The sequence below is a fragment of the Onychomys torridus genome, chromosome 17, assembly GCF_903995425.1.
Source record: "Onychomys torridus chromosome 17, mOncTor1.1, whole genome shotgun sequence".
NCBI classification, from domain to species: Eukaryota; Metazoa; Chordata; class Mammalia; order Rodentia; family Cricetidae; genus Onychomys; species Onychomys torridus.
The window spans coordinates 30270518-30293842 of NC_050459.1; the positions used below are offsets into that span (position 1 = coordinate 30270518).

General features: G+C 47.2%; 1 protein-coding gene across 1 annotated transcript in view; it reads left to right on the plus strand.

Annotated features, from left to right (window-relative positions):
• Positions 1-14215, plus strand: part of Prag1 (PEAK1 related, kinase-activating pseudokinase 1) — a 59871-nt gene extending 45656 nt beyond the window's left edge. The window contains exons 5-6 of the mRNA XM_036166629.1: positions 5002-5759; positions 12695-14215. Coding sequence (XP_036022522.1) covers positions 5002-5759; positions 12695-13822 — 1886 coding nt within the window. The 3' untranslated portion in view covers positions 13823-14215. The remainder of the gene's footprint in view (positions 1-5001; positions 5760-12694) is intronic.
• The last annotated feature ends 9110 nt before the right edge of the window (positions 14216-23325 follow it).

A 23325-nucleotide genomic window follows, 5' to 3' on the forward strand; every position in this document is an offset into this window, starting at 1 on the left:
TTTGGAAAATTGTGAGGCCTGAGAACCCCTGAGCCCACACCTTACCCACTGGTTGGCAGAAACCTCCCTGAGTGCCTCTTCCTGCATGCCAAGGTGCCTACACAGGTGGTTTGGCTGTACTTTCCTCATCTCTAATGAGGAATCAAACTGCCCCAGGGTCTGGGCAGAGTTTCCTCCATCTGATTCATTTCTAATTTAGTAGATGCTTAAGAAATCTTAATTGACAAGTGGGCAAATCTCAGCTACATTTTGTTGACATGTGTCAGTCCATAGACTATTCCAAGTTTTGCACACACACACACACACACACACACACACACACACACACAAGTTCACATGGCTTTGCCTCACCCATAGTTGGGGCAATGGCTCACACACATGTGCAGAACTTGGAGACCTCAGGAGGGACGGTGCCTTCTGTCTCCATGCTTGCTGCAGCCTGACTACAGGCAGAGAATGGTATATAGAAGAGCTGAACAGGGCTCTCTCATATGGCTCAAAACAGGGCTGACCACTTCCTCTGTCAGCCCAGCTCTCATTTGGCTGTAGAGCCAGCCAGTGGAAGTACCTATTAAATCCAGCAAAAAGAGAAGACTGTCATAAGGTAGACCTCACGCTACCACATTTGAACTTTTGCCCTGCGTGCTGAGTGGGGACTAACGTGTTTTTCCCAACCATTCAAGTCCTAACTCCTTCTTTGCTTTCTAAATATAAAGACACCAAACTAGTATACCTCCTCCCTCTGCCCTTGTGAGACTCACCCAGCATTCCACAGGTGATGCTTCCCACTGGAGGAGGCTTCCTCTCTTGTCAGAAGTCTACACAACTAAAGGGCTGCTGCATGTCCACCTCTAACTGAGTGTGCTGTGTGTGGAACTGGAGACTGAAAGGAAAAATTGGGAAATAGTGTTCGAACCCTTGGTCTTAGCTCACAGGCAAAGCTGGGAATTTAGCTCAACATTACAGTGCTTGCCCAGTTCTCAGAAATTCTTCTCAGCCTTTCCTACTGGTCACTGTAAGCCAGAATTTGGAGACAGTGGTCCAAATGCCAGCATACAACCAGGATATAATAGAATTGGTCTCATGTGCCATTGAATGTGAGTCTTTCTGGCCATTGGCCAAAGTCATTCAGGATTTCTTTTTAGGCAGATTTTCCTGGACCAATGGCTTATCTGTGAATTATGAAAGCATTTTGATTGTTGGAGGATGCTCGTCAGGGAATTCAAAGGCTGTTTGCCTGGGGCAGTGTTGAAGAAATGGTTCTCCAAGAAAGAATCAAGAAAATGTCGGGGTCAGCCTGGAATCAGCCATGGACAGCTCTGTCCCATGCTAGATAAATCAGTTCCAGGTAGAAGGTCACATTTCAGCATCCTTTTGCAGGGAGCACAAGTATATCCACACGTGAGAGATTATAGGACCCCAAGGTGTGTGCAGCTGCCTTCTCCCTAGCTTGTGGTTCATATACCTGGTTGCAGAAATACAGGCATGTGGACATGTATGCACATTTGTGTAAAGGTCGGAGAACAAATTCAAGTATCCACATTTTGTCGTTATTGGGTTAAGGTTTAAGGCATGGACTCATTGACCTGAAACTGGCAGAGTAGCCTAGATGGGTAAGCCCTGGGGAATCCGCCTGTCCCCTCTCCTCAACACTAGTGATGGCATTCCAAGCTTGTTCCGCCATGCCTTTCTTTTTATGCGGGTTCTGGAGCTCAGACTCACATCTCTTTACCACCTAAGCTACCTCTCCACACCCACTTTTATTTAAAAAACGAAAATCTTTTATGTGTGTATATAATACCCAGTTGGATACATGAAGTCCACACTTCAAGTGAGCCACCATCACTGATAAGCTTTGTGTGGCTTCATGCTTGTCCCTCTGCTGGGCAGGTGTGTGTGTGAAAGGTTTTTTGTACCCTGATAAGTCTCTCCGCCAATGCAACAATCCAAATCAGACTGAATTAGAAAAAGCCCCGGTTTAATGGGTGAAACATTCCCAGGTGACTCTCCGGCCCCCTAGAGAAGAGACAGAGATGAGAGACCGAGAGACCAGAAAACCCTGTGTCTGTTTTCTGGGATGCAGCTTAAATACCCTGTTAGAGTAGTCTTGAGCATCTCTAGGGGAGGTGTGATTGAGGGCCAGTGACAGGAATAAACTAGTCATAGTCCATGTTTGGTGGGCTTTGAAGGGGCAGGTTTGGGCAAAGAGATGGGGGAGAGGAATTGAGGTGAACTTCCCACCAGAACCGTATGATGCAGGAGCATCTCTGCAGTGCCTCCCTCGCATTAGCTGGGGCATCATGGCACACATTCACACCATCTAAGAAATTAAACATATTTGACCAACCTACCTGCTAATCCTTGGAGCTGCACCTGCTCCTGTGTCAGGCTCCCCAAGCAGCTGTAGGGTTTGGATCCAATCAAAACTGCCTACCGACTCAGTTCCTACAGGATTGTCAGGGGAACACAGAATGGCGGCAGGCAGGGGCATCTTCCCCTCAGCTTCCTGAACGCTGGTTCTGCACAGGGTCTGTGACTGACATTTTGATTCTCCTTGGCAATCTAGGGAATGAGCATGAGATGGATGAAAGTCCCTCCATCGTTCCTGATTAGAAAATTCACCAGCTTCCAGTGTAGGGACCAAAGTTGGAGAGAGGAAAGATGGAAGCGAGATACCCATCTGCCTAGAGATTGTATAGGGGTTTCTGAGGTTGCTTTCAGACAAAATTGCTCATTTAGAAAGGTTGAAATGGAGAGTGGCTGAAATTACACATCATTAGTGGTGAAATCCCAAACAGTATAATGCAGGCCTTTTCTTTCTTCTTCTTCATCTTTTTTTTTTAATGGGGTAACTCAGCTGGATATGACTAGTTTATTCCTGTCACCGGCCCTCAATCCCAAGTAGAAGCATAAAGGGAAAAGTTGGTGACATCCATAGAGTTGACATTAAAGATGAAGACAGAGCCAGTCAAGCTTAGGAAATCCGAACAAAACTTAAAGAGTGGACAGGCCTAGACACTGACCTGTCAGTAGCCCCACCAGCACCTTGAACTTGGGATGGGAAAGGAACCGTGTCTCTAGGCCGCTGACCCTGGAGGCACTGATTCAGGCCTTTGGGTATTCAGATTTCACTGCCGTCCCAACCTTCACTTCCAGCCCCTGCCCCCGTGATAATCCGTTGGCTGTGTTCTGGTACCCAGAAGGCAAAGAGGAAATAGATGTACCTAATGTACCTGCTTTCTTGCTTCTGACTTACGGATTCACTCAGTAACAGAGGCCTTCTTGGCTTGGGGAGCCTCATAGGCAGGTGTCATGCCCCTGGATTTTTTTATCCAGGGTATGAGGAAGCAAGCCTTCTCCTCCCCCCTCCATTTCTGTGAACATGGAGAGGAAATGAATCATCTGTAAACTTTGTCCCCATTACTGACCCAGTCCATGGGAGTGGAGCCACTTTCCTGGGGAGCATGAGACAGGAGACCTGAGGACTCCAGGTTTGCAGAGTCCAGTATGGTCTCCTGGCCTCACACTGGCTAGTGCTGGAACACCGTCTGCTGTGACTACGAGAGAAGAATTCCTAGATACGGAAAGCCTGCTGGTCCCCACTGTGCCTCCATCGCTGTTATTAACCCTAGCTTTCTGGAAGAAACATAAATCATTCACTTAGCCTTGCTGGCAGGAACACCCAACACTCCCACCCTCACTGAGGTTGCCTGCCATTGGCTAAGCAGTGCCAGGTGGGGTGGATAGCTGCTGTGATCCTGATAAACTCCGTGTGTGTGTGTGTGTGTGTGTGTGTGTGTGTGTGTGTGTGTGTGTGATAGACCAGGAAGCAATAGCAGAAGCCAATACAGACTGGAAGAAGGACAGTGTGCCAGCCCCACATGTCTTACTGTTTGCTCTTCTTTTTTTTTTTTTTTTTTTTTGTCATGAGATATGGTCTTGTGTAGCCCAGGCTAGCCTTGAACTCAATATGTAGCCAAAGATGATGTTGAATATCTGATCTTTCTGATTTCTCAAATTTCTGTAGATTTGCCTTTCTCTGACATCAGAAAGGTATTTGTGGAAGCCCAAAGAACTGCACATTAAAACACAGAGATCTAGATTAGAGAGATGGCACAGTCATCAAGGTGTTTGCGATTCTGTGCTAGCGTGACCACCTGTGCTCTGGAGCCCATATATATCGGGAGTGGTGACTCCATCTATGATCCCAGTGCTGGGAAAATAGAGACAGCTTTCTCCTGGGGCTTGATACCCAGCTTGTCGGCCTCCTGCCAATAAAGGACCCTTTCTAAAAAAAACAGCATGGATGGCACCTGAGAAATGATATCCAAGGTTAACCTCTGGCTTCCACAGTCATACACACGTGTGTTTGTGCATACATGTATAAACATACACATGCACACATCTCAGAAACACAGATATCAAAGATGGGGAGCAAGCACATTTTACGCTAGTAAATGACACTTCCTTAAACCTGACTTTTCAGGAAGAGGTCTCAAGTCACGTGCATTCAACTTCACTGTTGCTGTTACAGAGTTATGTGTGAAGCTTTAGAGTTACTTACATGCCTATCATAAGACAGCTAGTTACAATGTGATACTTACCTCCGATAATATATTATGACACCACTGTTCAGAGAACCAAGTAGATGAACTCTCCCCAAGACTTGAAAGAAAAGCAGTATTCCAAAGAATGGACACCATGTGCTCCCATGCATGCAGATGTATTTGGGTTTTTAGAACAATGCGTGAGAAATTATGGGCAGAGAAGTCCTCTGATCTAAGGTACTCAGTGCTAAGGGGAAAAGCACAAGGGAGACCTAACTGTCAGTGCACACCGTTCACGTGGTTGGCATTTTATCTACTGTACACACACCATTTAAAGAAATAGAAAAGAAATACAATAAAATGAATTGCTTTGACCAATTTAAAAAAAAAATCCTACAGCCCCTGGGCCAGTGATTGATCTCTAACCTGATGATTTCTGCTACTTTTTTTTTAGGTCCATCATATGAACCTGCCCACTCACCCACCATCAGTGGAAAAAAACTCTTTGCTCCTGTCCCTTTTCCATCAGGCTCCACTGAGGATGTGTCCCCCAGTGGTCCTGCACAGCCTCCTCCTCTGCCCCAGAAAAAGATAGTGAGCCGTGCAGCCTCATCCCCTGATGGCTTCTTCTGGACCCAAGGCTCCCCTAAGCCACGGACGGCCAGTCCCAAACTGAACCTAAGCCACTCAGAAACCAATGTTTGTGTCCATGATGAGCCTCCTTTTAGCTATTCCTTAAACTCCGGAGACCATTCCCATCCTGTCCTCTCCTCTTCTGAGCCTCTGGAGAAAGCTTTCAAAGGCAGTGCCCCCTGGGGTCCAGCTCTGGGGCTGGCGGGCAGCAAAGGTGGCTGTGGAGGCTCCAGTCTCCAGTGCAGAGTGGCCACATCCACCTCATCTTCCCAGCTCAGCGTGTCCAGCCAGACCTCCTCCAGCAGCACCCAGCTTCAGCTGCACAGCCTGCTGAGTAGCATCAGCAGCAAGGAGGGCACCTATGCCAAGCTGGGGGGTCTCTACACGCAGTCCCTGGCCCGTCTGGTGACCAAATGTGAAGACCTCTTCATGGGTGGCCAGAAAAAAGAATTGCGCTTCAATGAGAATAACTGGTCACTCTTCAAGCTGACATGCAACAAGCCTTGCTGTGACTCCGGGGATGCAATTTACTACTGCGCCACCTGCTCCGAGGACCCTGGCAGCACCTATGCTGTGAAGGTGGGTACCATCCCTCCTTCCATTCTGTGGTTTGGCTAGCTGATCCTGTGAAATCATTCCACCTCTTCAAGCTTTTGGAAGTGGGCTAGTTAGCAAGCTTCCTTTTAGAATTGGTTCTTGGTGATCTCACTCTCTGCCCGGCCCTGGGAAGTAGCACCATGAGATTCTTAGCATGAGTGTGAGATGTGCTCTGTACTCTTATGTTTGTGGGTCTGGTTGCAATAGGAAATCAGCTTTCAGTGCACAGAGTTCAGTCAAGTATTCGGCAGGCTTTTATTCTATGCTACGTTTTTGCAAGGATCTGAAGATAGAGGTGTGAATGCAAGGTTCCTTATGGGGTTTATAGTCCAGTAACACAAATGGACTGTTAAGGTGCCTGCTCTTCAAGTGTTGGAGGCAGGACATTGTCCTGAATAGTGTAAGCGGCGGTAATGTTTGCTCAGTATTTACTATCAACAGATAGATTCTTAGCTGATGGATTAGTTACCTATGCCACTGGAGAGAATCTTACTTGAGATTTTTCTGTAGTTAGAGTTTTCCTGCCTGGCCCACAGTCAGGACAAATCTCTCTCACCCGCCAGGCCCATAGACGCTCAGACCCAACCAAGTAAACACACAGAAACTTATATTGCTTACAAACTGTATGGCCGTGGCAGGCTTACTGCTATCTAGTTCTTATATCTTAAATGGGTTCATTTCTGTTAGTCTGTAAATTGCCACATGGCTCATGTGGCTTACCAGTACCTTACATCTTGCTTGTCATGGCAGCAGCTGGCAATATCTCTTTTTAATTAAAATCCCAAAGACAACATAATCCAGATTCTCTGTGTAATATCCATCTTTACTTGGTTTATTTTTTATACTACCTTTACTGTCTCTTTAAAGACTTTATTTTTAAAAACTGTCTGTTTGTTTATATAACTGTATATATTCCTTTTTCTCTCTCTTATAAGCCTACGTACATTTTTACACACATTGTAAAGCATTTAAAGTCTTGTTCCATCTGAATCTGTCTTATTGTGAATCTATGGTTTTAAACTGCTAAATTACTAGGGCTAAAACAGCATCTTTGGCTGCTGGCTCTGCCTGCCTCAGCTTCCCAACATATTTTCCCCCAGCTCTGGAGCCACCATCAACTCTTAGAAACAGTGGCTCTATGGCTTTATCAAAGCAGCGTGTAGCCCAGATTTTTCTTTGAAGAAACTTGTGTTACCACCAGAAAAGACAGATTGAGAACCCTGGTGAGTATGTTCAAGGGAGCTCTGTACACTTAGAAGAAGCCTCCCCTCTGTAAAGAGGGCACAGAGACAGCTTCTAGGAAGCTCCACATAGTTAGATCACACCAGTATCGTAGTTAGGCAGATCACACCAGGATCATAGTTAGACAGATCAAAAGAACTGGATCAGGCTATGGCCAAGAGAATAGACATTGGTCGTAAGAACATCCTGCCAGGCCTGGTGATCCCAGCTGCTCAGGAGGCTGAAGTAAGTAAAAGGATCCAAAGTTCACAGCCTGCCTGGGCTACTCCGTGAGTTTGAGGCCAATCTGGGTAAGTCAACCAGACTCTGTCTTCAAACGAACAAGGGGTTCTGGGGCTATAACTCAACTTAGTAGTAAAACACTTGCTTAGCACACATGAGGTTCCTGCTTTCATCACCAAGGCCACAGGAAATGGAGAGGAGGGAGGAAGGGAGGGGAGAGAGGAGGAAGGCCACTCACTGTCCCAAGGGAGCTTCTGTGGTACTAGTTTTTGGAACTCATTGTCTCTTCATGTCTGAACCTAGACACTCACTTCTGGGTCAGCCAAACCTCATGTCCACCCCTCACCTCATGCCAAACAAAGTTAAAAAGAAAAGGGCCCATAGTTTTTTCTGTATGGATGGCTGTATCCAGTATCTTTACTTCTTGACTTATGCTGAAGCTATGTCCGCAAATACCCAGTATAAGTTACAAATACGGGAAGTAGAAAATGTATTGAGTACTCTACCTACCGTCTGGCTCAACCGCTCAGCCTGCGTGGAGTCGCCATTATTTCCCATGGTGACTAGAAGTGTTTCTTACTGCTCCTGCCCCATCCCAAGGAAGAATCTTCCTGCATCATGCCAGCCGAGGGGAAGAGCAACTTTGCAGGGCAATTGCTACTGAATTTCTATGTCCTTTTGCACCATCACGAAGTAGAGAAGATGGTCATTCAGGTAACTGTTTGCAATTGGGGACCATCTGAAGGAGATAGGGTGACTGGAAAAATCTGAACAAGAGGAACTGAATGCCCCAGGTCTCCATGTGGACTCCCTGAGTGGTGAGACTGGAAGGGAGTTTAGATGTTCAGTGAGTGTGAGAACGTGACTTGCCCTCTAGTCTTTGACCCTGTCTTGTGCTCATGAGCTTCCATTACTCTGGTCTTACTTCCTGCTGCTGAACCTGGAGGTCGCATGCAGTCTTGAAGAAATTTAATTCAAAGAAAGTGGTGGGAGAACACAGGAAGAACCAAGGGAGGGCCTAGCACTGAGCTCAAACCTTAGGTCGAGAATCTTTCTCTGTGAGCAACTGTACCAAGTAGCTTGGAATCTCGAGCCATTGCGCCCCAATACGTAACAAAAAGTTCAGTCTTCCCAGAGGATGGTAGAAGGAAGTATTCCCCAGATTGCATTAGGAGTTTAAACAGGAGGAAACCTGAAGATAAGCACCGATCCCATAAAGAGGGTCCTAGAGGGTCCCTGTTTGACTTTCCTGGAGAAGAGGTAGTTCATCGAACCCTCCATAAAACAAAGTTTGGAGAACAGTATCTAATACTCACGGCGTGATACTGTAATCGGGAAAGGCGGTATGACTTTGCAAATGTGCCTGGTCTGGCGATGGAGGGGGCAGGGAGTATGGGGGGAGGCGGTGAGCTGTGAGCATCATTTGGTACATGCAGCTGTTCCACTTCATTAGCTCTGCCGTCTAGACGGAATACAGTCATCTGAGAGCCCAAAGGAGGGGGAGCTGGGCTCCTTCCCAGCCGCCCGCCTGTGTGTCCCTGAGCTCAGTTCATCTGTGCGTGTGAAGCAGGAGCTGACGCTGAAATCATATGCAGCGTTGCTCCTGAATCCCAGTGAACAATAGCAGATGGGCACCTGCTTGCACCTGACTCCAGAACCTCCAATCACAGGCTCATTGACCTGCAACATTGAGACATAAACTGGCTCTCAGAGCCTTACTCCATGAATATGTGGCAGAAAGAGGAAAAAAAAATCATTAGTTCCCGGGGGTTTTTAAGCTGTTTCTCAGCCATGTAGAGATGAAGCTCATAATTAGGGACCTATGAGCCTTGGGGCTGTTTTTTTTCTTTCTTTTTATTTTATTTATTTATATATTGCTTAACAGACATGGCTTAGTCCAGATTTTCACCCATCAATGAGGCTCTGGTTCCAAAGCTTAAAACAAGACAAAGTTTGCACCAAGTTTGAAGTTCGAGCCGAGCCCAAGGTCTTTGGAAAGTTCTAGAGCTAAAACCAAGGACAAGGTCCCTAGGAAATGAGAGGAAGAAGATAGTGATGAAGATCACTGTCACATCTCCATTCCTCAGTCTTTATCTTACTCTGTAGAATGATTTTGGAATGCCCCACCCAGGGCTGGGAGGGGGGCTGGTTAGCTGTCCCAGGAACAACTGACTCCAATGGCGGAGGTGGTTGTGATGTGAGCCTTTCTTGAGGCTGCTCCTCACTGATTTGGTAATGCATCCAGCCGGTTATGATTTACCCAGTCCCTTAATTTACATCTCTGTGCAAAATGTCAGTGGCTCAACTGGGGCTCTGGGCCCCTGTGTTTGCTGGACTGGGGCCTTTTGTACCGTAAAGGAAACTGCTCAGTAAGGGCTGTAGAGAACTTGCAAACGGGCTCTGGATAGCTCTACCCCACCACATGGCTACAGACATAATGGCAAGAACAGTCACCATAGCAACCCTTTCATTGCAGGCTCACCACGGGCCAGGCTTGGTGCCCAAAGCCATACCTGTATCATTTAAGCTAATCCTCAGGAGCCACCACCGTCCCAGTTAAAAGCACAAAGAAAACAGAATGAGAGACAAATGCCACTGCTCATTGGCATTGTTGCTCCCGTATTTGTAACATAATCTGCCCACCGAAATTCATTTGTATGTAACCCACAGATCAATACTCAAAGCGTTTTCCTGTCCTTTGTGGACACGTGCTGGGCAGGGAAAAATGGGGATGGCTGAGTGTGCGCATTTCCAGCTAATGGGGAATCAGGTGCTCTGCACCTGCTTTCTGCTCCGACCAAAAGTGTGTGTTATTTTTGAGTATGCTCAATGCCTCCCCTTTACACAGGGTGCTTTTCATTGTCTGTATTGTTCATGAATTTGGTGTTTAGCAACCCCCCCTCCTCAAGTGTAATGCTAAAAGATTGTTAGTGTTCCTAAGCAGGGAGCTGGTAATGGGACTTACAGAGAAAATGTGAGTTGTATAGTATGTTGGCTGTGAATTCATTGTCAACACTATAGATTAAATAAGGCTTCTCTAGACAGAAATGTGCACAAGGCCAAGTCACATAGCCATCAGCTGTTGAAAAATACTGCAACCAGAGTCATTGAAACCTTGCCCTATGTTTATTAGAGCCTGCCCTCATTCCATATGTGCCAATTCCGTATTTGAAGCTCCTTTGTAGACCACAACTACTTCAGAAAAGAATCGCCTGCCACTTGTTAAAGGTTGCCGAGTTGCTATTTAAACCCATGTCTTCTCCTTCCCAAAGCCTGGGCATTTGACTTAGAGAACACTTCCAGGTGCCTAGTCGGGGAGTTTCAACTCAAAGCCTCAGTTTCCCCCTCTGTTACAGCATCTACTGCTTTGAGCTTCGTGGCATTTAAGGAGACGTCTTGTGAGAGCCGAATCGGTGACAGGGTGCCCCAAACATGTAAGAGCCCAGCGTGTAACTGCTGTGAATGAAGAGTGAGAAACCTCCACTTGTCCACTGAGAGCTTGGCAGGCAGTGGGGACACTCACTGAGTATTTATAGGCAAGGCTTTTATTGAGGACCTATCTCCACCAATTTCCTTTCATTTAAAAGTGTCCCAAGGCCAAAGAGATAGCTCAGCCAGCAAAGCATGGGCTGTGTGCAAGCCTTACCTGTGTTTGAGCCCCAGAACGCACTGTGCAAAGAGAGAACCGGTTAGGGGAAGCTGTCCTTTGATACCCGCCTCCTCTCATACTCTGTGGCCCACCCTCACACACATCATCCCCCCTCCCCTTGCACACACATAGCATCATCATTATAACAAAAATAACGTTGCCCTTAATAAGTGAAAGGATTCTGAAGGAATGTCATTTAGAAGCAGCATGGCTGTGTATGGTGCAACGTGACCCTGAGGCTAGATCCTTTACACAGGGATTCCAAATCAGTTTTTATTAGAATATTGAGGAATAATGTCTGGGGTAGATATACTTTCCTTTTATTTCAAGTCTGCCTCCACAATAGAGAGATTCGTGCATTAATGTGTAACCCACTCCTTGGTTAGCTTTATTAAAAAATTTTTTTTTAAAAAAGCTTTATTCAGAGGCTGAGTGAACACTTTGATTTAGAGTCCCATGCTGTAAGGTCTATATAGCTGAAACAGAAATAAATAACTGTGAACCATATAAGTAACGGAACTTCAGAAAACTTTGCCCACAAGTCTTGTGGCACTTGGTAACTGTTGTGACCAGCCCTTGGCTGCTGGCATTTGTAATTGATGGATAGGAGGTACCTTTCTTCCCCTCCCTAAACCTGGGCAACGCTGCATGAAAGGCAGAGGATGAGAGAGAAAGAGACAGAGACAGACAGACATGGAGAAAACATCCCCAGTTCCTCACAGTGTCATCACAAGGAATCTGGGGCCCAAAAGGACCTTCCAGGCTGGCTTGAGAATCTCCAGTTGAGTTGGGCGCAATGTAGATCATTAGCTGTCCTCTGATGGCTGACCCTGTTAGTATGAGCAGAAGAGACCACATCATCATGGCTGTGTGGATTCCCCCGGGGCACCCTCCCACAGGGGAGTTGGAGGTTATGTATCTTGTTTATTCCTGCTTTCAGTCCTGAGGATGGCCTCCAGCCAGCCATGTGGGCTCTGTTTTCTTCCAGCTGCTGTGGCTCTGGCTTGGAGCAAAGGATAGTCCCTGCCCAGCAGCTGCTCAGTCAGCCCCTTAGGTCATTTTAGAGAACAGGCATTGCATGTTTACCTAGATCTAGGAAGCAAGGCAACTTAAGAAAACATGACTAAGTCCTAAAGGTGTGGGAATACCAGGTATCCCATGCCTCCCCTCCCCAACCCATTTCCACCCACACCTCCACACACACTGGTTTCACAAGAAAGGCTGGGGGAGTCAGACTGGGTAGCTTTGTGATACTCCATCCTGGCCACTCTGTGGACAAAGAGCTATCTTTCTCTTGTTCCACAGTGCCCCTGAAGCATCCTCCTGGGCTTGGGTTATTTTCTTCAGCGGACCACACTTCTGGTGTAGCTTCTTAGAAAGAAAGAAAACAGCTGGGCAGTGGTGGTGCAGGCCTTTAATCCCATTACTTGGGAGGCAGAGGCAGGCAGATCTCTGTGAGTTCGAGGTCAGTCTGGACTACAGAATGAGTTCCAGGATACACAGAGAAACCCTGTCTCTAAAAATTAAAAGAGAGAGAGAGAGAGAGAGAGAGAGAGAGAGAGAAGAAAACGCTGCTTAAACTGGAGTCTCAAGAGATACTGTCATCTGTTTCTTCCATGTTTTTCTGAAATTTGGACGCTTTGACATTAACTCTGAAGTCTTCGTGAGCCCCTTTGAGTGATTTCTGAATGTATGATATGAGGAAAGGAGTTGTCTACCTCTTGGTACGGCACCGACTATCCTGGCCTTTGTTCCACACAACCACAGATCCCAATCCTAACCTCCTTTTTTCTTCTCGCCACAGATCTGCAAAACCCCGGAACCCAAATCAGCCTCTTACTGCAGCCCGTCTGTGCCCGTGCACTTCAACATCCAGCAAGACTGCGGCCACTTTGTGGCCTCTGTACCCTCCAGCATGCTCGCCTCTCCGGACACATCCAGCAAGGACCCTGCACCTGCCGCACCCTCACATTCCCCTGCCCAGGAGCAAGACTGCGTGGTGGTCATCACCCGGGAGGTGCCTCACCAGACTGCCTCGGACTTCGTGCGGGACTCTACGGCCAGCCACCGGGCCGAGCCTGAGGTTTACGAGCGGCGGGTGTGTTTCCTGCTTCTGCAGCTCTGCAATGGGCTGGAGCACCTGAAGGAGCACGGGATCATCCACCGGGACCTGTGTCTGGAGAACCTGCTGCTAGCGCATTGTAACCCTCAGGGCTCCCCCGGGCTCTCTGTCACTCCCACCGCGCCAACCACCACCACCACCACCACATCCCGGTGCCCCTCTGCCACGCCCACAGCCACCACCTCCTGCCCAGGAGGGCCTGGTGAGAAGCACCTGCCCCGGCTCATCATCAGCAACTTCCTGAAGGCCAAGCAGAAGCCAGGCAGCACCACCAACCTGCAACAGAAGAAGAGCCAGGCCCGGCTGGCCCCGGAGATCGTGTCTGCCTCCCAGTACCGCAAGTTTGATGAGTTCCAGACCGGTATCCTCATCTACGAGCTGCTCCACCAGCCCAACCCATTCGAGGTGCGGGCCCAGCTCCGGGAGCGGGATTACCGGCGGGAGGACTTACCCCCACTACCCACACTGTCCCTCTACTCTCCGGGCCTGCAGCAGCTGGCTCACCTGCTGCTCGAGGCGGACCCCATTAAGCGTATCCGCATAGGTGAGGCTAAGCGGGTGCTCCAGTGCTTGCTGTGGGGGCCCCGGCGGGAGCTGGTGGAGCAGCCGTGCACCTCGGAGGAGGTGTTGTGTAGCACCCTGCACAACTGGATCGACATGAAGCGAGCCCTGATGATGATGAAGTTTGCGGAGAAGGCGGTGGACCGAAGGCGGGGTGTGGAGCTGGAGGACTGGCTGTGCTGTCAGTACCTGGCCTCGGCAGAGCCAGGGGCCCTCTTACAATCCCTGAAGCTCCTGCAACTTCTCTGAACCTCCAACCAGGCATTTCCACCTCCGCCTTTTGCACCCGCCCCGGGTCCTTGCCTTGCCTGCATCCGAGTTACCCCGGGAAATGGTACAAATGACTGTCGCCCTTGGATGTAATATTTTATACATAGATATACATATATAATATAAATATGAAAGACCGAGGGTGTCATTTCACTTACGACAGCCCCCTCTCCTCACAGAGCCCCCATCCCACCACCACCACCTCTGTAATTATGTACAGTTCCAGCTTTATGCAAGGTCCTGAGGACAGTTCCACCAACAGAACGAAGCTTAGACTCCGGCCTCACTACCCCATTATGGAGTCTCCTCACCCTTTTGTAAAATTGTTATTTAAAAAACAACCTCCACAATAAAAAAATAAAAAACGTCTTACATTGTTGTTGTTGTTATTGTTATTGTTATTGGACTGAGTCACAAGCAAAGCCCTTTTACCTCCAAGTGCTTGAGTGCCCTATGGTCTTTCGATGAGTAGCATTTATTAGCCACTGCAGAGGAGCGGACTGGCTGGCGCCTCTTACGAGGCTTACTAGCAAGCCACAGAAATCTATGTGTGTTGGGTGTGTTGGTGTGGGTAAATGTTCCCTGTTTCTCTTTCCACCCAGCAGGCTGCTAGGAAGAAGGAATCCTTGGGTGGGATCCCAGAGGTTTGAAATTTAATCCCACTGCTCCAAACTCATCTCCAGTTTGCCAAAGCTGTCACCATTGTGTCATTGGGAGACCTGGCTGAAAACAAAAATCCACTCACCTAGTTCAAAGGAAAGCCCCTAACACAGTCTTCTTAGCCAGTGTGGGGGCCAGTAAAAGACCAAACAAAAGCAAGCCCGGGACACGCACGCATCTGCTCCCTGCCTGCCTGCCATGGCCAGCCTCATCTGACAGCAAAGGAGCTTGGGGGATGCCACTGGCGAAGCAGCAGCCTTCCCAAGCAGGAAGAAGGAAAGGGATGCCACGTGACAAGCAGCACACTTCCTTGCCAGACAAGACCAGTGCAGGGATGGAACTCTGGGGTCCAGCTTCCAGCAGAAGACCTCTGTTTTACACCCACCTGTGGCTCTTTTGCTTAAAAAAAAAAAATCATTTAACAGCTGGCCACAGGAATCCCAGCACTTGAGAGGCAGAGACAGTTGGATCTCTGAACCGGAGGCCAGCCTGGTCTACACAGCAAATTCCAGCTAAGGCAGGGCTACAGAGTGAAACCCTGTCTACAAAGACAAAACTCATCAAACTCATTTAACATGTACCTGCTCTCTACTGAAGCTGATATTATATTATTGCTATGTCTTTTTTTTAATGCATAGAATGAAGAGACAGTAGATCTAATTAAGAGAAATAAAATCTAATTAGGAGAGTTAAGTCTTTCCTCCTAAAACCAGGTGCACACACTGAGGCCTCAAGGAGAAACATCCCCAAGGCCTTTGTGTGTCTACCTGAGGATCATCTTCCAGCTATTGAACCCATTGGTTTCTCATTTCTCGTTAATGGCCATGGACAATTTTTAAGTACACACTATTGGTTAAGCGGAAGCGGCACTAGTGGCTGGCCATGCCAACGGATGTTGTGGTGGCGGAAGAATGACGAGCCATGGTTACCTTTCTAGAACTTTATTGGGAGAGAGAGGGATAGTGGGAGAGAGAGAGAGAGAGAGAGAGAGAGAGAGAGAGAGAGAGAGAGAGAGGGACCATGCGGAGGGGGGAGAATATGGAAAGAGAGAGAACAGAAAGAAGAGGACACAGAGAGAGCCCACCTGCTTTTTAGGCTGGGACACCGTTGCAGGCTGGTGACATAATTAAGGACATAATCCTTATAAACACGAAGATCGTAATAGTAATAGATGTCCGGGACATCTAGGGGTGTGATTAGCAGCCAAGCAAGCAGATTGTTCCTCTCTGCAGTCACCTCTCCCTGGGCAAGCTCCATCCTCAGGCCTCTGACACCATGTAAACACACCCATTGTTTCCTCCCACCAGTGATGAAGGTAGCACCTGGGGCGCCTTAATAACACGTGTCACTTGAGCCTTGAGGAAAGAATTGGCTCAGACCAGCTCTCACTCTGTCCGTGGAAGGTCTTGGAACTTGGGACATGGAAATTGTGATTCTCTGTAGGATCTGTCTAAGTGGATGGAACCCGTGTTTGTCTGCTGTTTGTGGCTGGGAATTTTCCAGGCCCCAAATCTCTGCCCTTGAAGCTTTCTTTTGTTTTCTTGTCCTTTCTCTCTTGAAATCAATAAACAATGGAGAGGGAGGAAAGAAGTATTCTGCTGGTGGGGGGGGGGGGGGCGTAGGGTCCACTGGAAGCACACACGTCTCGGGAGGTGTATTTCTATTCTCTGAGTTAATGGTACCTTTTTAATATGCCACTGTCCTCGAGAAAAGAAAAAAGTCGTATTTATGAGGATGATTTTTAGTAACCAAGCAAAGCAAAAAAAAGAAAGGGGTGTGTGTGTGAAAGAAGCAACATGGCAGTGATTCTAGTTGAGGGAAGGAGACCAATTAAACTTACTTCTGGACTGCTCACGAGCCTCACCTAGAAGAAAAAGCACCCTCTGGCAGAATTCCTTCTCATGTAATTTGAAGGATCTATTCACCAAGGGGAGCGAACCTTTGCCCAGCCCTTAGTTCTAGAGGGAATTTGTCAAGGAGCCTTCCTTTGAAGACATGGAATAATTAATATCCTAGTAGCTGTTTTGAAAGGGAAAGAAAGAAAAAAGCATTTTTTCTAAAATAGGGCAATTTCTTATATCCACCGTGGACAAAGTCTAAGTGTGTGGCGTTCAGGCCTCTTCCCAGCAAGGCAGGTCCCTGAGGTAATTGTGACATCCAGCTGCAAATAACTGTTTGGCAAATAGCTTCTGTCTAGCTACAGTCAGGGGGTCAGGGGGTCAATACCATGGGGCGTGTTCATTCTGAATTCACCGGGGTGTGCTGCTTGGCCTAGCAGGAGGGGCTGACTCTGCACACAACCAGAAACAACAGTTTGGTGTGTTGGGGCTGTGGGTCAGAAATAGCCAGGGTCTGAGGACCTGGTACAGCACCTTGCTAGTGAGCACTTCCTCTGGGGCTGAGGGTGCAGCTTGGTGCAAGAGGGTGAGCCTAAGCGTTGCAGGGCTCTTGATTCACTCACCAACATAAAAAAATAAAAGAAGTCAGTACAATAAACCAGAGATTTTTGAAAATACTTCTACCGTGAGCCCGCCCTCCCCTCCTGCTTCTCCTCTGCGCTTGAAGACTAACTACTGGTATTTTTCTTCTGTTCTGAGTCAGGTCGCCCCCATATCTTTTGCACATATGTAATTTCTGTTGTTAATGGGCCTTTCCTACTTTTGTGCTAAGAAGTGGAACCTTTTTTTTTTTCTTCACCAAATTCTTTCTGTAGGAGTGACGAAGCCTCACAGCTGAGTCCTGAACACCCCTGCCAAAAGCAAGACAGGCACTTTGGGGGTTGTTTGTTTATCATCACACATGGCTCAGCTCTAAAAAGCCCAGGCTCTGTAGAGCTCCAGTTACCACTTTATATAACACTTACTGGTGTTCACGGAGCCAAGGGTTGGAGAAAACTCGTGTGATGTACACATGCACACAAAATATTATGAACATTTGGAAGAGGGAAGATACATGTTACTCCAGTGACTTCTCAGAAATCTGTGTTTTAACCACATTGCCAACAGGGCTGGGGAGAGGGCTCAGCAGATGAACTACTCACTATGAGAACGTGAAAACCTGGATCTGGATCTCTATCAACCAGGTAAAAGCCAGCCAGGCCAGTACACATTTGTAACCCCAGTGCTTGGTGGAGTGAAGTAAGCCAATCCCAAGGACTCACTTGCCAGCCTGTCTAGCTAAAATGACAAGCTACAGGTTTAGGGAGTCAATGATCCTTAGGTGAAGACACCAAATGTCACCCTCTATCCTCCTCACATATACCCACAGATGAGTACTGCCTCCCCCCCAACACACACCAAAACGTACACTTACAAGATAGTCAGTAAGTTAGCCAGACCACGTTCCCTCTGCTGACATCTAAAAATCTTTCAAAATCTAAAGATAAACCTGGTAATTTAAAAGTGGAAGATTTTTAATCTTAATGTAATTGTTATTTTTAATAAAGGGTAATGGAGATGGAATTGACTCCACAGAGCCCAAACTGTGGGGCCATGGACAATCAGTCAGTTGGTAAAGTCCTTGCCAACTGTGTAAGTGCATGAGAATTTGAGTTTGAGGCTCCAGAATCCATCTTATAGAAAACAATATAAAAAACGTCAGGCACGCTGGGGAACCCCTCCTCTTGATAGGGTACCATCACTTTAACTCTTTACACATGCGTATCATGTCTATGTGTATCTTGGGAATCTTCTACAGTCGTAGGTCTCCATGTGGCTCTCTCAAGAGTCTCTAGTATTAGTTATCTCTCATTCTAGCACATAAAATCCCCAGTACCAGGAACAGCCTACCTCCTTTTGAGTTGTTGGACAGTAGGGTCCCAAAGACTCCTCAAATAATACGGGCTGTTGTCATTGATCTTGATTATCATCTAGAATCTAACAGTAAGACCCTATTCCTGAAGATACCACAACTCGAGTTATAAAACGTAGAGAAATGAAGTGAGTACTGATCTGGAAGCTTCATCCCTACCGGCTAGCTTTCACAGTGCCAGAAGATGCTATGTATGAAATGAGAGAAGAAAAGCACTCACCAATCTTAGCCAGCTAGAAACCCTATGAGTTGCAATGGTGACCATTCTGGTAGTTCACCCACTGGTACAGTAGTGGACTTAGTTTTATGGTAGTAACCAACCAGTTTCTGGATGGATTTAAGGCCTACTCTATGAGATGGAACCATTTTCAGGGCCAAGAACCTGAGGCTAGATGGATCATGAGACCTAGGGGTGAACCCAAGAATTTATTCTGCTAAGTGGACATAGAATTAAAACAACTCCTAATGTCTTATTGCTACACCCATAGATTAGTACATCTCTGGATATCATCAGAGAAACTTCTACTTGCAGTAGATATCAATTAATTCAGAGACCTACCACTGGTCAGCATGCAGGGAATGCGATCGCAAAATGAGACATCTACATCAGAGCTCCTCCTGCCAAGCCCCAGGAATGCCCTCTGAAGACGAAGTGGAAAGTTAAAGGAGTCAGAGGTGGTGGGTGACTACAAAGAACGATGTTTTCTAGACTCCTCAGGGCAGCACCTTCTATGAACTCACAGTGGTTGTGACCTGTGTGAGCTTAAACTTGACATAATCCCAGCATGAAGAGGGGAAGTCCCACCCTAAACTGAGGGGTTCCTGCCATTTGATGCCTGCTGGAAGAGGGGGAGGCAGCTGTCTTTAAGGTATGACCCCCCCCCCCGTAACACATCAACATTCCAGGGAAGGCCCCACATCCAAGAGTACTGGAGCAACACAAATTGAGCTCACTAATGGGGGGAGAGAGAGACAGACAGAAAGAGAGAGAGAGAGAGAGAGAGAGAGAGAGAGAGAGAGAGAGAGAGAGAGAAACAAAGATATCAAATAGGGAGGAGATGGTGAATCCAGGAGTTCGGGGAGGAGGGGGAATATGATAAAATGCATTTGCATGAATTTCTCAAAGAATCAACGAAAATTTATTACAAAAAAACCCTGAAAGCCAGCCATGATGGTGTGCATTTGTAATCCCAGTGCTTGGGATGTGCAGATGAAGCTTTCTGGTCAACTTGATGAATTCTAGACTAATGCAAAGCCCTGTCTCAAGTTTACAAGGTGGCTATCATAGAGAGATGAGAACCGAAGTTGACCCCTGGCTTCTACATACTCTTAATAAGTACACACACACACACACAAACCTAAAATGTAACCCAGTTTATGTTACTGTTTTAAGAAATAATAAGATACTTGGGACAGGTGCTAGTCAAGCTTGTCTCCTTTGTTTGTTTGTTTGTTTATTTTGTTTTTCAAGATAGGGTTTCTCTGTGTAGCTCTGTGCCTTTCCTGGAACTCACTTTGGAGACCAGGCTGGCCTCGAACTCATAGAGATCCGCCTGGCTCTGCCTTCTGAGTGCTGGGATTAAAGGTGTGCGCCACCACCGCCTGGCATTCTCCTTTGTTCAGTATAAATTAATATAGGTAAAGGGGTAGCCAGTGTGTAACAAACGGTTGTCCTAGAAACAGAACTTGCATCTCAGAAAAGAGTTAGAAGGTAGCTTGCTGGGTTTCATGGTTCCAGGAAAAATATTTCCACATTAACTTATGAATGATTTCATTGATTCAGGTAAAAATGAGATTGGACCAGTACTCAGTGGATCCTTACCAGATCTAGGGGATTTGGTCTTCTCTGTCCCCAACTCCCAGGACCTAGTTTATCCCTACTTGATGGAGTCAGGGGGAACAAAGTCAAACTGACTTCACTTCTTCCCATTCTGTCACAGTGACAACTAACTTGAGCACACACACTGTACACACTGGCTACACATCCTAGATGCTGGTGTGAAGTTGTGAAGTCACTTAGCTCTTTACCCAGGAAATAATTATGGTCATTTCTCTTTTGTTTGTTTGGTTTGGTTTTTTTTTTGTTTTTGTTTTTAAAATAGGGTTTTCTCCGTGTCACCCTGGCTGTCCTGGAACTCACTTTGTAGCCCAGGCTGGCCTTGAACTCACAGAGATTCACCTGGCTTTGCCTCCGAGTGCTGGGATTAAAGGTGTGCACTACTGCCAAGCCTGTGGTCATTTCTTAAAAGGCCCTTCCTAGCCACTGTCCTACCTTCTCAGAGGTCACGGGGGGGGGGGGGGGGCGGTAGAGACAGATGGAGTTGAATGTGGAGGAGGAGACTGGAAAGGAGAATAGAACAAGCAGGCCACATTCCCACATGCTAGCAACCAACCCCACAACCATCCCAGCAGCCCTGAAAGTCCATCTGTGTCTGCCTGCCATTTTCTGGGATCACAGACACATTGGTCTGTCTATGTTCTTCTTGCATATCTGAAGGAAGGAGGAAGGGATGCCTGTTTGCCCTTTTCTAGATTGTGGGGGGTTCGGTTTCAAAATGGGAACTCCTGGATTTCTGAAATAGTAAAGGATGAAGAGTTTGCCCCTCTGTGGCACTGAAGGTGGCATTTAGGCTTGGGCGTGCTCAGCAAGCCCTCCCTGTACTACACCTCAGCCTAGAGCTGTGCTACCTCTCTCATGCCCAGGATTGACACTTTCCCTTGAAGCTGAGGACCGAACCCAGGGCCTTGCGCTTGCTAGGTGAGCACTCTACCACTGAGCTAAATCCCCAACCCCGACACTTTGTACCACTATGACGATGTAAACAAGCCTGTGTTTTCCTAAGGGAGTAATGGGATTTTCTCCCCTTTCCTCCTCAGCGTTTTGGGTGTTTGTTTGTTTGTTAACTAAATAATAGATGGTAGTGAAAAGATAAAGGTTTTCCAAACAGTAAACCAAGAGACGTATCTTCCCCGATGCTTCCATCCTGTTCTGAATTCCACCCTTCTTCCTTCTGGTCCTAGCCACTCACTATAGTAGCCAAACTGACCAGTCTATGCTTTACCCTGCCGGGGTTTCATTTGCACAGACACCCTCCACAGCCGTGGCTTCTGTATGTGCAGAATCACCCAACTAGAGATTATGAATATTCATGAGAGAAAAACCCTTGCACCTGTACTGAACGTGCAGACATTTTCCTTGTCATTATTCTCTAAACAGTGCTGTGTAACAACATAGTGTGAGGCATCGTAAGCAGGCTAATGTTATTTAAAGTATAAAGGAGGATTACATAAGCTATATGCAAATACGATTCTGCTTTATATAAAGGACTTGAGTATACAAGGAGCTGGGCATTCACGGGCTCTGGAAGGATAACTGTGTACTTCTTTCTTACACTGCATTAGCACAATAGGCAGGCAAGAGCATTTGGCTTTCTTCCCTGCACAGTACCTCAATAGGAAGAGTCCTGAAAAAGCAAACATCCCCACCTCTCCATTCTGTCAGAAAAAGTCTCATCACTTCTCCCACCCTTTGCAGGCTCGGACAACCCCAACTCAGCAAATCTAAGTTTCTCGTCTGGTCTTGCCTCTTGGGTTAGGCTTTAGGACAACCTATTCTCTTCCCTCGGGAAATTAAAGATTGTTTTCTTCCCATATGGAAATCTTCCGGTGTGCCCTAAACCGCAGTTGGTGTTGGCAGTGGACTCCTAAGTTCAACGATAAAATTCATCCTGACATCCATGTTCGTGCCTGGAGCAACACGGCTAGTGTTTGCGTTTGAACCTCGACTTCCAAAATAAGTCTTTGATCTTTTGCAGCAAACCCAACCTGATGACTGCGGCCAGTTCTCAGGGGAAAGTACTTGAGCATAAGCTTCCAGACTGGTGTCTCAGGAAGAAGGAGGCTACATGACCCTATGCCCTGGCATTTTGGTGGCTCCACTGTGGTACTTTCTTTCCATGACTTGAGAGAGCTTCACCCAAAGCAGCACCAAGAACTCCACTCACCGAAATCATTTATGGAGCTTGGACCCCAAAAGCCTGGTGTGATTAGTTTTGGCTGGCTCTGCCTGTGAGTCACTGGCTGTGCCGAGCACCTGATTGAACATGGGGGGAATGAAGCTGGCTGGGTGTGAACCTGCAGAGACAAGCTTCAGAGAGCACACCCAGCAAAGGGCACAGAGCTGAGTGCCCTCTCAGTCCGCCCCGTTTTCACCAAGCCCCTGCAGCTGGGCTTGGCAGGCTCCTCCGGGCTATGAATCACACATTTGATAGCAGCCAAGACCTGGGCCAGCTGCTGGGTTCTGGCTTATCACCCCACAGTCCCTTTTGTTTCAATTCTGAAAAGGCAATAATAGCCCACTGGGGACAGCGTTGGAATGACAAAAAACCAAGGGCATTGTTCAGTGGAGATGGAGGCCATTTGTGTCCTTTTGGTAGGATAACCATTTCTAAGCAACACCCAGCTCCTAAGTGTTCCCCTACAAAGGAGCTTTATACTGGGGCTCAGGCCTGGGGGTGGGTGTTGCTCTGCTGGGGGGGGTATTATCACATTCCAGGGAACAGGCCCTGTGAGGTCTGGAATTTCTCTTTTGTGGACAATTCTCTGAAGGGGCAAATAAAAGGAGGTGGAGAAAGACACTCAATATTCTGAAAGAGAGATGTTGCCGAGAGCGGGTGGGGAGCCCTGGGAAAGAATGTTACAACTGGTCTCTGTGTGGTGTCTGTGAGTCTGTAAGTGGACACCACTCCCTTTGGTGACCAGAAAGCAGCCTGACATTCGGGTCGTCTGTCTAGCTTTCTCTCAAGTACCGCTGTGGTCTGTGGGTCCAAACAGTTATTCATTAGTACCAGTGACCTATCACGATTGTAAGTGAGAAGAGGCTTTAGTGTGGTGTCTGGTATAAACACTGGAAAATTATGAATGATGTAATGATCGGCTCTTTGTTGACCTGCCTTCTCTATTCCAGAAGACTTAAGTGAGTCTTGGTATTTAAAATATTATTCTATCTCCTT